This window comes from Mauremys mutica, chromosome 17, assembly GCF_020497125.1.
Source record: "Mauremys mutica isolate MM-2020 ecotype Southern chromosome 17, ASM2049712v1, whole genome shotgun sequence".
In the NCBI taxonomy this organism is placed as follows: domain Eukaryota; kingdom Metazoa; phylum Chordata; order Testudines; family Geoemydidae; genus Mauremys; species Mauremys mutica.
In genome coordinates, this window is record NC_059088.1 from 14409107 (window position 1) to 14425170 (window position 16064).

Sequence of the window (16064 nt, forward strand, 5' to 3'; positions counted from 1 at the left end):
CAGTTGAGGGAAGGTGAGGATGTGCTGTTTTTAGGATCCCTGTTTCTTAGACTCCCATTAATTACATACTCGTTTGTAATTAGCTTGAACATTCTTCCTGACTGCCCTATAGCTGTTCAGGTTGTCCCCTGAGGTCAGAGTGCTTTGCTGAAACAAAATGAAGATGACTTTACATCTCTCTGACTTTCCAGTGTACAATTTTACTATGTCATCACCATCTCTTTAAGAGCTTAGTGTAGGCTAGGCTTGTACAAATTAGCTTTCCATTGATATTTCCATGGTTAATTAAGTGACATGTAAATTTCTTAGGACTAGTCACCATAGGTAAGAAATTAAGGATGATGCTGGAAACACAGCATGGAAATGTATGCATGTCCCCACAGATATATGTAGATAGGACATTAGCTAGTTAGAAAGATACATGCTCTGTCTCCCTAAATGGACCCCATCACCAGAGTGTCTGAGGACTTATCTCCATGGGGAAATTTACTGGAAGAACTATGTACAGGTACAATTATAACACTCTACTTATAGCAATACAACTCCCCATGTGGACACTCCTATAACAGTATAGTTCTGCTGGTAAATTTCCCCATGTAGACCAACACTGAGAGTAAGTAGAAATAGAATGAACAATGACAATCTGTCTTTCTCTTCACAGCATGTAGGGGAAACAGCTTTATTAATTTATAAAACTGTTTAAAATGTACATGTGAAAACAATTTAAAAGGAAACCCAAGTCAAAAGAGATGAGTTTCACATTTAGTTGCTAATGTCGTGACTGAGGCCTGTGCTCAAATTTCTCTCTTGCAGAAGGTTTCCTGCTTCAAGGATGTAGATTCATAGATTCTAAGGCCAGAAGTGACCATTGTGATCATCTAGTCTGACCTACCCTATAGCACAGGACAGAGAACTTCCCCAAAAAGCAGATCTTTTAGAAAAAATCCACTCTTGCTCTTGAGAATCCACCACCACCTTTGGTAAATTTTTCCAGTGGTTAATTACTCTCACTGTTAAAAAATTTATGCCTTATTTCCAATCTGAATTTGTCAAGCTTCAACTTCCAGCCATTGGGTCATGTTAGACATTTCTCTGCTAGATTGAAGAGCCCGTTATTAAACAAGCAAAGAGTCCGGTGGCACCTCATAGACTAACAGACGTATTGAAGCATGAGCTTTCGTGGGTAGTTAGTCTATAAGGTGCCACAGGACTCTTTGCTGCTTTTACAGATCCAGACTAAACACGGCCACCCCTCTGATACTTGACATTATTAAACAAGACGGTAATCAAGTAACCCTTTAACCCTTTCTTTGTTAAGCTAAACAGATTGAACTCCTTGAGTCTGTCACCAGAAGGCAGGGTTTCCAGTCCTTTCATCTTCTTGTGGCTCTTTTCTGAACTCATTTATCAACATTGTTCTTGAATTGGGGTGGACCAGAACTGGACACAGGATTCCAGCAGTAGTCGCATCAGTGCAAAATACAGAAGTAAACCAACTTCTCTACTCATACTCAACATTCCCAGGATTGCATTTGTTTTTTGGCCACAGAGTCACACTGGGAGCTCATGTTCAGCTGATAATTCACCACCACCCCCAGAGTCATTGCTTTGTGTGGCAGGATTGTTCAAAGCAGACAAACTCTCCTGGTGATATGAATCTTCCAGCCTAGATCTGCAGCTGATGTAAATCAGTGTAGCTGTGCTGGAGTCAATGGGCCAGATCCCCAGGTGATGTAAATCAGTGTAGCGCCAGCTGGTGTAAATTAACATAGCTCCACTGGATTCAATAGGCCAGATCTGCAACCAGTAACTCAGCATAGCTACATCATAGCAGAGTGCCGGCTCTACAACAGTTAGGGTTCAATGAACGTTTCTGTTTAAAGGTGGAGTACTCTAAGTGCTCTAAAATCCACCTGGATTGTCTTGAACTTTGCTCTGGGAGTGGGAGGTACTGTTAGTGGTCCAAATTTCAGGTCATTTGAGCAGGAATTTCCCCAAGATAAAGCTCTCATAAAAACAGCATTTTCCAAAATCATCTCATCCTTCTAACTCTCTCTTCCCACATCTGGGGCTCAGACTATGACTTTGATCCTCCCCGAACCAATCTCATCACTGAGCATTTATCTCAGCTGGTGCAGGGCACTCACTGCCTCTTTGGGTGGGTTATACCAAGGGTAAACTTGAGATGGCGCATGCCAAGCGTGATTTGCCTACAAGAGTGAATGAGCATGTGCAGCAATAGAAGCAAACAGCGCTGTTGAAGCAAGAGGGTTTGCAAGCAGACAGATGTTGCAATACATAACTGATACAAGATGCCACGCTGAGAACCTGAGGCACTGTAAGCTTGAGCCCTACCACTGGCAGATCATAGAGACTGTTTGTTGGCCATGTCTCCTGCTCTCTGTCTGCAGCCTGCAGAGGCTCCTTTGGAAGAGTTGTCCATCCCTGAGTCCAAAATATCTGGTTTAAGAGCGATCTTTGGAAGTGCCCTAAAATCCACATGCAGGCTGTGATGGCGCTTTAGAACTATAGTGAAGAAGAAGAAAAGCATTAATTAAATTGAGGAAAGAAGAAAGGCCCAGATCCTCAAAGGTATTTAGGCTCCTAACTTACTCTTGGGGGAGGGGTCTGACCCTGTCTCCCTGTCCCGTCTCATGTAAGCTTAGATTTGGAGGGCCCTGCTCCTCGAGTGGGATTGTGCCCCACACCCTCCCCACCCACCCTGTTATCCAGGATACTAAATGCCTGAGGGTAAGGTGATGAGAATTCCCACTGAGACAGATGGGCCACTTCACACTTCTCGGGTCCTCCATTGCTGCTGGGGGGTGTATAGAGCCCTTTTCCCAGACAGCAGGCGGAAACACAGGGCAAGGATGCTGCAGCTCCACTTTGCTACCCCTCCCTGTCCCCAGCTGGTCCTCCCAGCCCCACCACCTTCCCAAGTCCCCTGGCCCCTCCAAGGTCACCAGGGAGTGGAACAGCGAAGAGGAGGGTGCAGCTGGTGTGTTGCAGGGAATTGGAGCAGGGGTGTGTGCGCAGGTGAACACAACACTGAGCAGAGTGGAGGGAATATTGGAGGAGTGGAGCAGGGTCAGAGCAGTGAGGGGGAGTTGTCAGAACAATCGGCGTCATGGAGGGAATTTATAAGAGCGGAGCAGTGAGCTGAGCCAGGCTTTGGGCAAACTGAGAATGAGTGACAGTCCCTGCCCTAGCTGAGATCAGGGCCCTGTTGTGCCTAGTGCTTCACAGATACACAGTCCCTGCACTACAGAGCTCACATTTTTATGTCAAGTTACAATAAGGAGATGGGCAAACAGAACAGGTGTTGTGCAGGAGGTGGAAAATGGGGAGGTAATAGTGACTAACAATCATGTACATGTATCTGTCCTGGAAAGTATGGGCCTACTGCAAATGTACATAACAGATGGGTTTACTCATGTGGTTAAAATTAATAATGTTCTTAAGTGTTTTGCTGCATCTGGGTCAGGGTGTTCAGCACCTCACAGGACAGAGCCCTCAATGACTTGGAAGGAGAAAATTAGAGACAGTTCAGAGGACAGTAACAACAATTATAAAAGGTTTACAAAATCTGGCCTATTAGGAAAGGTTTAAAAAACTGGGCATGTTTAGTCTTGAGAAAAAAAGACTGAGGAGGGACCTGATAATAATCATCAAATATGTTGAAGCCTGTTATAAAGAGGATGGTGATCAGTAGTTCTCCATGTGCACTGAAGATAGGACAGGAAGTATTTGGCTTAATCTGCAGCAAGGCCGATTTAGGTTAGAGAATAGGAAAAGGCTTTCAAGGGAGGTTGTGAAATCCCCATCACTGCAGGTGATGGATCACTTGATGATTCCTTGTTCTGTTCATTCCCTCTGGGGCGCCTGGCACTGGCCACTGTTGGCAGACAGGATACTGAGCTAGATGGACCTTTGGTCTGACCCAGTCTGGCCGTTCTTATGAGGTTTCTAAGAACAGGTTGGACAAACACCTGTCAGGGATGGTCTAGGTTTACTTGTCCTTGCCTTACCACAGGGGGCTGGACTTGATGACCTCTTAGGGTTTCTTCCAGTCCCACATGATTTTTTGAAATCCCACAACCCATTCTACCACTGCCACCTCCTCTCTTTCAGCAGCATCCACACATGCAGGTTCTCACCAGGCCATGAGTCTCTATATTCTCTCTAAAATCTACCCATCCCTCTGTCTCCGCTGATAAAATGTGTCCCTCACAGCTCACCTGGTGCTGTGTACCTTCTCCCCCACCTCTGCAGGCTGCCCCAAAATGCTGCTTCTAAGATCTGCTTCCTCTCCTGCCTCTCTGACTATGTCACTGCCCTTCCCCTCTCTTCTCTGGTTTACTGTCTCTTTCTGCATCATATTCAGGCTCCTGGCTGCAGCTTTAATGCTTTTGAAGCACCTCCCCTACATTTCTCTCTCTACCTTCATCTCCTCCTGCACTCCCTCCTGGGCCCAACACTGTCTGGTTCTCTCTATTTCAGCCACTCTCAGCTTCAGGACGTTTACATGGTGCCTCCTATGCCTGGAATTGATGTGCCTGTGTGAGCTACTCAGCTAACAGAAATAGAAGAACCCCAGGGCCAGCGCAGAGCAGGGCACTGGCCATCACTGGAGTCAGTGTGAATTTTCCTAATGCCCCCCTCTCTTGCTCTGCTCTTCCCCAGTGTTTGGCATGTTAGCCCAGAGCTACGTGGACACCATCATCAGCGGGAAAGTGCCCTGCCTGGAGAATGCAGTGACCACGCTGGCCACCAAGGAGAATGAAGCTGCTATCAAGGAGGGTCTGGCTTACTACGTGGCCCAGATGGAGGAACAGGTCGTGTTCCCGGTGGAGGTGGCTGTGCTGTCCGAGATACATGGGAATTGCGAGAAGGCAGCCCTGCAGCTGTTCATGCAGCGATCCTTCAAGGACGAGGATCAGAAGCACCAGGAGCAGCTGGCAGTAAGTGCTTGGGCCCTGCATGTTCCCCTGCCTTGTATGTCCCACTGATTTGACATGTGGGGCTCAGTGACCCCTGCCCAGCCGTGTCCCAGGGGAGACATCAGGAGTTTGGATGCTGACTCTGGGAGCAGGCCAGACATTGGCACTCAACTGCGAGAGCAGATGCTTGGGTGGCACTTGAACTGTCTGATACTAAAGCTACAAACCCAGTCCCTGGCGCTGAGGCTCAGCCCAGCCTGTTGCTCACACTGATCTGGCTGCATCTGCCCCTCCATGGGAAAGTAAAGACTGTGGCCACACACTGACTGCTGAGAAAGCTCAGAAACCCCTGCTGGAGTGTGGATCTAGCGCTTTCTCCACTTAGGGCTTTTTAAAAAAAGACTATTTATGTAGGAAGTTTTAACAAGTTTAGAAATCATTGCCATGTAAACAACAGAATCCTTGTGAATCACTACAAAGCTGAGCCTATTGGTTTGCTTATAGAAACATTATCCAGTGATACAGTCATCAGATCTCTCTATTTAGTATGGTGTTACCATATTACAGAGGGAGCCTCTTTAAGCCATGCAGGATGGGCTGCTTCTGAGGATTTTATTAAACTGAGTGAAAGTACTCACTTTACGCATATTTATCAAACCAGTGCTCACTAACAAACGTTAATATTCAAGAATATTGGGCAGTGTGATGGCTGTTAGCCCGTGACTGCCCTTTGCTTGAGTAACGAATACGTCGTAACCAAATCTCTAAGTATCTATTTGCCCACTGTCTGTTTTGCTGGATAAGTAATCTGTGCATTCGTTTTTCCATAGCAACTCCTCCTCCCGTATTGTTTTGGAACCATTCCTCTCATTTTAGATTATTTTTCTTTCTCCGGTGCGAAGGTCTCAGTAGCCTACTCAGCAGCTACTGGCAGATGAGAGAATGATTCTTCATTTTTTCGAGAGTGACCATGTCTGTTCAGAAGCTGCATGAGGATTAACAAAGAATCATTTGGCCAAATATTTAATAATTTGAAATATTTGGTTGTGAATCACATTCCAGTATTCGCTAATGACTGGCTACATCCACCATATAAGCATGAAATCACCTCTTTCACCACAGCTTCTCCAACCTGTATCCCCATTCACTCACTATATATTAATTAATGTTAGTTCCTTCCCTGCCCCTCCATCACCTCGGGTCTCTCTGCCTGTCCAGTACAGCCTGGTTCTCCCATCCCAGCCCTCCTCCTTATGAAGAGTTGGGGAGAGAGAATGCTCGAACAGTGCAGGGAGTGAAATAGAGTCAGTGCAGACAATTTTAGTGGGTGGACAGACCTGGGTGGCACGGATGTGAGAGTTCATGGGGGACAGAGATAAAATGCCCCAACATTTCCCACTGCTCAGCTCATCATTCATAGATTCCAAGGTCAGAAAGGACCATTAGATCATCTAGTCTGACCTCCCGCATAACACAGGCAGGAGAATTTTCTAGTATCATAGAATCATAGAATCTCAGGGTTGGAAGGGACCTCAGGAGGTCATCTAGTCCAACCCCCGGCTCAAAGCAGGATCAAACCCAACTAAATCATCCCAGTCAAGGCTTTGTCAAGCCTGACCTTAAAAACCTCTAAGGAAGTAGATTCCACCACCTCCCTAGGTAACCCATTCCAGTGCTTCACCACCCTCCTAGTGAAATAGTGTTTCCGAATATCCAACCTAAACCTCCCCCTCTGCAACTTGAGACCATTACTCCTTGTTCTGTCATCTTCTACCACTGAGAACAGTCTAGATCCATCCTCTTTGGAACCCCCTTTCAGGTAGTTGAAAGCATCTATCAAATCCCCCCTCATTACTCTCTTCTGCAGCCTAAACAATCCCAGTTCCCTCAGCCTCTCCTCATAAGTCATGTGCTCCAGCCCCCTAATCATTTTTGTTACCCTCCGCTGGACTCTCTCCAATTTATCCACATCCTTCTTGTAGTGTGGGGCCTAAAACTGGACACAGTACTCCAAATGAGGCCTCACCAGTGCTGAATAGAGGGGAATGATCACATCCCTCGATCAGCTGGAAATGCCCCTACTTATACAACCCAAAATGCCATTAGCCTTCTTGGCAACAAGGGCACACTGTTGACTCATATTCAGCTTTTCGTCCACCGTAACCCCAAGGTCCTTTTCTGCAGAACTGCTGCCCAGCCATTCGGTCCCTAGTCTGTAGCAGTGCATGGGATTCTGCCGTCCTAAGTGCAGGACTCTGCACTTGTCCTTGTTGAACCTCATCATATTTCTTTTGGCCCAATCCTCTAATTTGTCTAGGTCCCTCTGTATCCTATCCCTACCCTCCAGCGTATCAACCACTCCTCCAAGTTTAGTGTCATCTGCAAACTTGCTAAGGGTGCAGTCCACACCATCCTCCAGATCGTTAATGAAGATATTGAACAAACCCGGCCCCAGCACCGACCCTTGGGGTACTCCACTTGATACCGGCTGCCAACTAGACATGGAACCATTGATCACTACCCGTTGAGCCCGACCATCTAGCCAGTTTTCTATCCACCTTACCGTCCATTCATCCAGACTTCTTTAACTTGCTGGCAAGAATACTGTGGGAGACTGTATCAAAAGCTTTGCTAAAGTCCAGAAATAGCACATCCACTGCTTTCCCCTCATCCAGAGAACTGGTTATCTCATCATAGAAGGCAATTAGGTTAGTCAGGCATGACTTGCCCTTGGTGAATCCATGCTGACTGTTCCTGATCAATTTCCCCTCCTTTAAGTGGTTCAGGATTGATTCCTTGAGGACCTGTTCCATGATTTTTCCAGGGACTGAGGTGAGACTGACTGGCCTGTAGTTCCCTGGATCTTCCTTCTTCCCTTTTTTAAAGATGGGCACTACATTAGCTTTTTTCCAGTCATCCGGGACCTCCCCCGATCGCCATGATTTTTCAAAGATAATGGCCAATGGCTCTGCAATCTCATCAGCCAACTCCTTTAGCACCCTCGGATGCAGCGCATCCGGCCCCATGGACTTGTGCTCGTCCAGCTTTTCTAAATAGTCCCGAACTACTTCTTTCTCCACAGAGAGCTGGTCACCTCCTCCCCATACCGTGCTGCAGAGTGCAGCTGTCTGGGAGCTGACCTTGTCTGTGAAGACAGAGGCAAAAAAAGCATTGAGTACACTAGCTTTCTCCACATCCTCTGTCACTAGGTTCCCTCCCTCATTCAGCAAGGGGCCCACACTTTCCTTGATTTTCTTCTTGTTGCTAACATACCTGAAGAAACCCTTCTTGTTACTCCTAACATCTCCGGCTAGCTGCAACTCCAAGCGTGATTTGGCCTTCCTAATTTCACTCCTGCATGCCTGAGCAATACTTTTATACTCCTCCCTGGTTATTTGTCCAATCTTCCACTTCTTGTAAGCTGTTTTTTTGTGTTTAAGACGAGCAAGGATTTCACTGTTAAGCCAAGCTGGTCGCCTGCCATATTTACTTTTCTTCCTACACATCGGGATGGTTTGTTCCTGCAACCTCAATAAGGATTCTTTAAAATACAGCCAGCTTTCCTCGACTCCTTTCCCCGTCATGTTAATTCTAGTATTATCCCTTTACTAGTCCAGCAGTGTTTGATAAAAGTAACTTCCAGAAAGGGATCCAGGCTTGATTTCAAGACATCAGGAGATGGAGAATCCATCCTGGACTTCCTGGGTAGTTTGTTCCAGTGGTTAATCCCCTTCGTTGTTCACAGACTGTGCCTTAGGGCATGTTTACACATACAGTGCTGTAGGGCTCCGCTGCACCGATGCAGCTGTGCCGCTGCAGAGCATCTGGTGGAGATCCTCTGTGTCGAGCTCTCCTGTCGGCATAATAAAACCAGCTCCACAAGCAGCAGCAGCCGTGTTGGTGGGAGAAGCTCTCCCACTGACCTAGCACTGTCCACACCAGCGCTTATGTCAGTGTAACTTATGTCATTCGGGGGGTGGTTTATTCACACCCCTGAGCGGCACAGGTTATACTGACATGAGCTGTAATGTCGACATAGCCTTAGTTATAACTTGAATTTGTGTGGTTTAGCTCCAAGCCACTAGTTCTTGTTCTGCCTTTCTCTGCTAAAGAGCCCTTTGGTATTGGGTATTTTCTTCCTGTGAAGGTGCTTATACACGTCTATCAAGTCACTTTCATTCTTTTTTTAAAATAATCTAAACAAATCAAGCTCCTTAAGTTCCTCACAACAATGTATTTTTCCAGCCCTCCAATCATTTGTGTGGCTCTCATTTAAACTCTCTTCAATTTAACAATCTCCTGGATGTCAGTATTCCAGTATCAGTCTCACCAACACCGTATGCAGAGGTAAAATCACCTCCTTACTCCTGTTCACTACTCCTGTTCACACATCCATGAATGTAGCTCTTTTGCCACAAAATTGCCATGGGAGCCCATGTTCAGAGTCATGCTTTCCAGGACACAGTGCCACATTCTGTGCAAAAAGCTCTGAGGCTTCCTTTGCACCTCATTCTTCCTTGCACTTCTCCAAGACCCCACCACATTCCTTACCCCCTGCACCGACTCCAACTTTTACTCTTGATACTGCTCAGGGTCTGCCGGCATTCCTGCCCTCACACCTATTTCTCTGAATAACCTCTCAGCCCCTGCTGCTCAGAGACCCCTCCAAATATGGGCCTAACGAGTGGAAAAAAATCTCTTAATTTTTGTGTCCTTAGCTAGTTATTCTTCAAATTCTTTCTTGGCCTACTGAATTATACATTTACACTTCACTTGTCAGATCTTATATTCCTTTCTATTCTCTAACACTAGGATTTGACTTCCAATTTTGTGCCTCTAGCCACATCTTTTACTCTGAGGATTAGCCATGGTGGCATTTTTTTGATCCTCTTACTAGTTTTTTTAAATTGATTTCATTAGCAGCAATACTTTATTTGCTTTGCTGTAGCACCTAGGAGCCCCAGGCATAGATCAGGACCCCTCTGTGCTAGGTGCTGTACATTATTATAGTTCTTTATTGGGTATATTACAGTAGTACCTGGGCACCCCGGTCATTGACCCAGAGCCCACCAGTCTAATTACTGTATAAACACAGAACAAAGGGACAATCCCTGTCCCTAGGAGCTTGTATTATCACCCCACTCCAGGAAAGCTTCGGTCAGGGAAATATTCTTCTCCTATAGACACTTCTGGGTCAGTCAATGTGATTTTTCACTCTGGTCCATCACCTTCACTCCCTGGGGTTGATGTTCAAGGACCCCTGCAACTCTTTCCCTAGTAAGTAACCCTGCATCCTAAGCTAGAGGTGGCCGATCTCCTGTCCTCCTCCCTTAATAGCAACAGACAGGACTGCACCGTCTGGCAGCCTCCATCTGAGGCCTGCCATGCACAGAGGGCCTGGGAGAGGGTAACTGTGGCACTAGCTTTGCAGAAGCAAATTCTTGGGCCTTTTTGACACAGACAATTTCCCCTCACAGCCAATCTGATAAGAAACTTTCTCCCTTTGTCTGTTTTCCTGATTTCCATGTCCCCGCGGGAATCCTCCGCCCACGGCTCACTTTGCTTACATCCCAGATGTATGGGGAGCAAAGCAACGCCAGTCAGCAGCCCCTAAGGAAACCCACAGGGGCAGGGGGCTAGTCCAGTTGTCTAAATACCAGGTCTTATTGTTCTGTAAAAGATCTTGGTGTCCCCACAAGAATTCTGAACATACATGTATCCCAGATATAGGGCAAGGGTAATAGCTCATATGAGAAAGCCCAAACTGAAAACCAGCATCTCCACAAGGAATCTCAGTGTAGGTGCATCAGTACACAATTGTGACTCTGGCTGAGTCTTACCAAGGGACAAAGGGCCAGTTTTTCAAAGTTATAGGTGCCCAAAGAGGCAGATAAGGTCTTCGTGGGATTTTCAAAAATTCTTAAGCAAGTTACGCACCTAATTTCCATTGAAAATCAAAATGAACATTTTGGGCATTAGCAGTATGTTGTCATGAAAAATTTCTTTTTGTAAAAGCTTTTTTTTTTTTTTACCAATAAATAAATAAAAAATGTAGAGCAGCTCCACCTCATACACTGTCCTGACCCCCTTGTCAGACACTGAGCCTTTGGTTTCCACTTCAGAAGAGGGCAACATGTCTCCTAAACCCACCGGCACTGGTATGCTGGAAAGGGAAGGTGGGAAAGGGCAGAAATCCAGTCATCCACTCACACTGGTCTCTCCCATGTCATTTTCCAGATTGAGATAAATGAACATTACGGGACTGTGCTGAGCAAGAACAAAAGCACTTCCCAAGAGACCTGCCAGACCCTGCTCACCCAGCTGTCAGCTGACATGGAGAAAAAGCTCCGAAATGGGGTTTACATGCAGCCTGGTGGGCATGAACTGTACATGAAAGACCAGAAACAAGTGTTGGAGAGTTTCCAGAGGACACCCAACAAAGGAGTCATGGTGAGTGATCAGCAGGGCCAGCAGAGTTATTCAGGGGACAGCTGGAGAACTTTGACTTTTTTATGCTCATGAACAAGTCACAAACTGTGCCTATGAAAAAGCATCATATTTGGCTGTGTGCATACACTGCATATTAGATGCCTGGTTGAGTGTTGCCAACTCCACATAGAAGCAAGTCATCAGAGAAACCCTGAAAAGTCACTAGATGTTACTATTTAAGCACTCCAAATGTGTCGTCAATGTCACTAAACGAAATTTCCACAGATTTCAACAGAACTATATATACACTTACATACGGGATGGTCAATTTTCGTTATGAACATAATACTGAAATAATACATTAGTGTATATAGAAATTCTATAATCACTGAAAATGTTTTTAGACAGTAAATTATATTCTAACAGGTGTTTGTCGCAGGATTTGTCTACACTGGCAACTGAACTACAAAAGTTTTGTCTTTCAGAAGTGTTAAAAAAAACACACCCTCAAAAGACAAAAGTTCTGCCGACGACAAGCACCGGTGTGAACAGCGCTTTGTTGGCAGGAGCGCTCTCCTGCTGAGAAAGCTAACCCCGCCCATTGGGAGTGGATGTTTTTTGTCAGCAGGAGAGCTGACAAACAGCAGCTACACTGCACAACTTTTAGTGGCATGGCAGTAGCGACACAGCCGTGTTGCTAAAAGCTGTTTAGTATAGACACTGTTTAGTGTAGTGTAGAGTTTTAAGGGCATGTCCTCAGAAGGAATTGCATTTGAGGGCTTTTGTCTGTGAGACTGTGAATGAGAGGAAGGGTTTGACTGGAGCTCTGGTGGCAGAATAAATCCTTAGCAAATAACCAGGGCTCAGCTTTGATTCCTTGGTGGTGGGGAGGGAGTGAAAAGCCAGATCTAATGGGGAGAGGAAGCTGAAAGAAGGGAAGATATAACTGCCCCAGGGGGAAAAGTTATGATCTTCTGCAGGTAGTGGAGTTAATTACTGATGGCATGGCTACACTTGCAGATGTAGAGTGCTTTGAGTTAAACCAGCCTTTGGAGAGTGCAGTAGGGAAAGCGCTGCAGTGTGTCCACACTGACAGCTGCCAGCACACTGGCATGGCCACATTTTTGGCATTTGCAGTGGCATTGGGAGCGGTACATTATGGGCAGCTATCCCAGCATGAAAGTGGAAATGGCAGAGGTGCTTAATGACTTCTTTGTTTTGGTTTTGAACAAGAAATTTGGTGGTGGTTGGACACAGTAGCGTAGCTAGGGGGGTGCAAGGGAAGCAGCCGCTTCCCCTCAGCACATTTTCCAAAAGTGGCACCTTAGTTAGGGGTTACCATGGCACCAGTGGGCGGGGCCCATGCTCCGCTCTGAAGCTTGGCCTGCCAGGCCGGCACTGGGCTTCTGCAGGAAAGGGGGGGCATCACGGCTGGAGGAGCCATGGGGGGAGGCGGCCGGAGGAGCGAGGGGGGCCGCAGCATGGCCGGAGGAGCCATGGGAGGGGGGCAGCCCCCCTATATTATTATCAAGGCTGGGCGCATTTTCCCCAGTGCTAGTGTCGGCTTTTGCCCTAGCCCTTGGCATAGTGCTGCCACTGCAGCAGGGAGCATGTTGCTGATCTTGGGGCGGGCGCATGTCCCTGGCGGCTCGCCGTGCAGCAGAAGGCGTGCCGGGGGAAGGCTGCCATGAGAGAGATCATGTCCAAGCCAGGGCTGGCTCTAACTTTTTTGCCACCCCAAGCAAAAAAAAGAGTGCCACCCCGCCGTAACACCCTCCCTGCAAGCGCCGCTGACCCCCCCCCGAGTTCCATGCCATGCCACCCAAGTCCCCACCGCCCAAGTCCCCGCCCCCCCCGAGCACCACGCCGCTGAAGACCCCCGCCCCCCCGAGCACCGCGCTGCCCAAGTTCCCGACCCCCAGAGTGCCCATGCCGCCAAAGCCCCCCGCCTGCCCGAGCACCACACCACTCCACCCAAGCCCCCCCCCAAGCACTGCACCAGCCAAGCCTCCCCCCCACCCCAACACCACCCAGCCGAACCAAAAACAAACAAACAAAAAAACCCTTCAGCGTCGCCAGGCCAAACCAAAAAAACCCATGAGCACCTCCCCTCCCCAAGGTGCCGCCCCAAGCATGTGCTTGGTTGGCTGGTGCCTGGAGCCGGCCCTGGTCCAAGCGACTGAAGCTGCAGCTGGGGCGTGAGGCAGAGATGGAGGAGCGGGTGTTCAGCAACCCCTACCAGCTCCATGGAGCTGCTGCCGCCTCCTCAAGCCCAAGCGAGGCCGCGGAGACCCAGGGGGACCCCGCACCCTCCCCAGTCGGGGAAGAGACTGAGTCCCTCCCCTTCGGCCCAGAGAGTGCCCCGGGCTGCCGTCCAGCGTTCTAGAACCTCGCCGGGCTCTGGAATGTTCAGCTGGAGGAGCCATGGGAGGGGCCGCGGGGGCAGCACGGCATGGCTGGAGGAGTCATGTGGGGGGGTGGCATGGCTGGAGGAGCGAGGGGGGGCGCAGCATGGCCAGAGGAGCCAAGGAGGGGAGCGCGGAGCGGCCAGAGAAGTCAAGGGGGGCGTGGCCAGAGGAGGAGCCAAGGGGGGGTGCCTTTTTTATGTTTGCTCCCCCTGCTCTTAGAACCTGGCTACACCACTGATTGGACATCCAACATATTGAACACCAGTGAAAATGATGTGGGATCAGAGGCTAAAATAGGGAAAGAACAAGTTAAGATGTATATAAATTAGATGTCACCAGGACCTGATGAAATGCATCCTAGAATACCCAAGGAGCTGACTGAGGAGATATCTGAGCTATTAGCAATTATCTTTGAAAAGTCATGGAAGACAGGAGAGATTCCAGAAGACTGGAAAAGGGCAAATATAGTGCCCATCTATGAAAAGGGAAATAAGGACAACCTGGGGAATTACAAACCAGTCAGATTAACTTCTGTACCTGCAAAGATAATGGAGCAAATAATCAAGCAATCAATTTGCAAACATCTAGAAGATAATAAGGGATAAGTAACAGTCAGCATGGATTTGTCAAGAACAAATCATGTCAAACCACCCTGGTTGCTTTCTTTGACAGGGTAGCAAGCCTTGTGGATAGGGGGGAAGCGGGAGACGTGGTATATCTTGACTTTAGTAAAGCTTTTGGTACTGTCTCACATGACCTTCTCATAAACAAATTAGGGAAATACAGCCTAGATGGAGTTACTATAAGGTGGTGCATAACTGGTTGGAAATCCATTCCCAGAGAGTAATCAGTGGTTTACAGTCATGCTGGAAGGGCATATCAAGTGCGGTCTGAGAGGGATCAGTTCTGGGTCTGGTTCTGTTCAATATCTTCATCGATTATTTAGATAATGGCATAGAGAGTACACTTATAAAGTTTGCAGATGACACCAAGCTGGGAGGGGTGGCAAGTGCAAGGGCTTTGGATGATAGGACTAAAATTCAAAATTATCTGGACAAACTGAAGTAAATAGGATGAAATTCAATAAGGACAAATGCAAAGTACAGGAAGGAACAATCAATTGCACACATACAAAATGGGAAATGACTGCCTAGGAAGGAGTATTATGGAAGGGGATCTAGGGGTCATAGTGGACCACAAGCTAAATATGTGTCAACGGTGTAACACTGTAGCAAAAAAAACAAACATAAAGTGTTGTAAGCAAGACATGAGAAGTCATTCTTCCGCTCTACTCCGTGCTGATTAGGCCTCAGCTGTAGTATTGCATCCAGTTCTGGGTGCCACATTTCAGGAAAGATGTGGACAAATTGGAGAAAGTCCAGAGAAGAGCAACAAAAATGATTAAAGGTCTAGCAAACATGATCTATGAGGGAAGATTGAAAAAACTGGGTTTGTTTAGTCTGGAAAAGAAAAGACTGAGATGGGACATAACAGTTTTCAAGTACATAAAATGTTGTTACAAAGAGGAGGGAGAATAATTGTTCTTCTTAACCTCTGAGGATATGACAAGAACAATGGGCTTAAATTGCAAGAAGGGTGGTTTAGGTTGGACATTAGCAAAAACTTCCTAACTGTCAGGGTGGTTAAGCACTGGAATAAGTTGCCTAGGGAACTGTGGAATCTCCATCACTGGTGATTTTTAAGAGCAGGTTAGATAAACACCTGTCAGCAGGGGTGGCTCTAGGAATTTGGCCGCTCCAAGCAGGGCGGCATGCCGCAGGGGGCACACTGCCGGTCGCTGGTCCCGCGGCTCCGGGGGACCTCTTGCAGACGTGCCTGCGGAGGGTGCGCTGGTCCCACGGCTCCGGTGGAGCATCCGCAGGCATGCCTACGGGAGGTCCACCCGAGCCGCGGGACCAGCGACCTGTCTGCAGTCATGCCTGCGGCCGATCCACCGGAGCCCCGGGCCCCGCGAACCCTCTGCAGTCATGCCTGCGGGAGATCCACTGGAGCCGCGGGACCAACGGACCCTCCGCAGTCATGCCTGCAGGAGGTCCGCTGGTCCCGCGGCTCCGATGGACCTCCCACAGGCATGACTGCGGAAGGTCCGCCAGATCCGCCTGCCGCCCTCCCGGCAAAATGCCGCCCCAAGCGTGCGCTTGGCGCGCTGGGGTCTGGAGCCGGCCCTGCCTGTCAGGGATGGTCTAGCTAATACTTAGTCCTGCCATGAGTGCAGGGGACTGGGCTAGATGACCTCACAAGGTCCCTTCCAGTCCTATGATTC

General features: G+C 47.9%; 1 protein-coding gene across 1 annotated transcript in view; it reads left to right on the top strand.

Annotated features, from left to right (window-relative positions):
* Window positions 1-16064, top strand: part of LOC123351351 (guanylate-binding protein 1-like) — a 102922-nt gene that overhangs the window by 45009 nt on the left and 41849 nt on the right. Inside the window, exons 6-7 of the mRNA XM_044990642.1 lie at window positions 4687-4964; window positions 11181-11393. Of these exons, the coding sequence (XP_044846577.1) occupies window positions 4687-4964; window positions 11181-11393 (491 nt within the window). The remainder of the gene's footprint in view (window positions 1-4686; window positions 4965-11180; window positions 11394-16064) is intronic.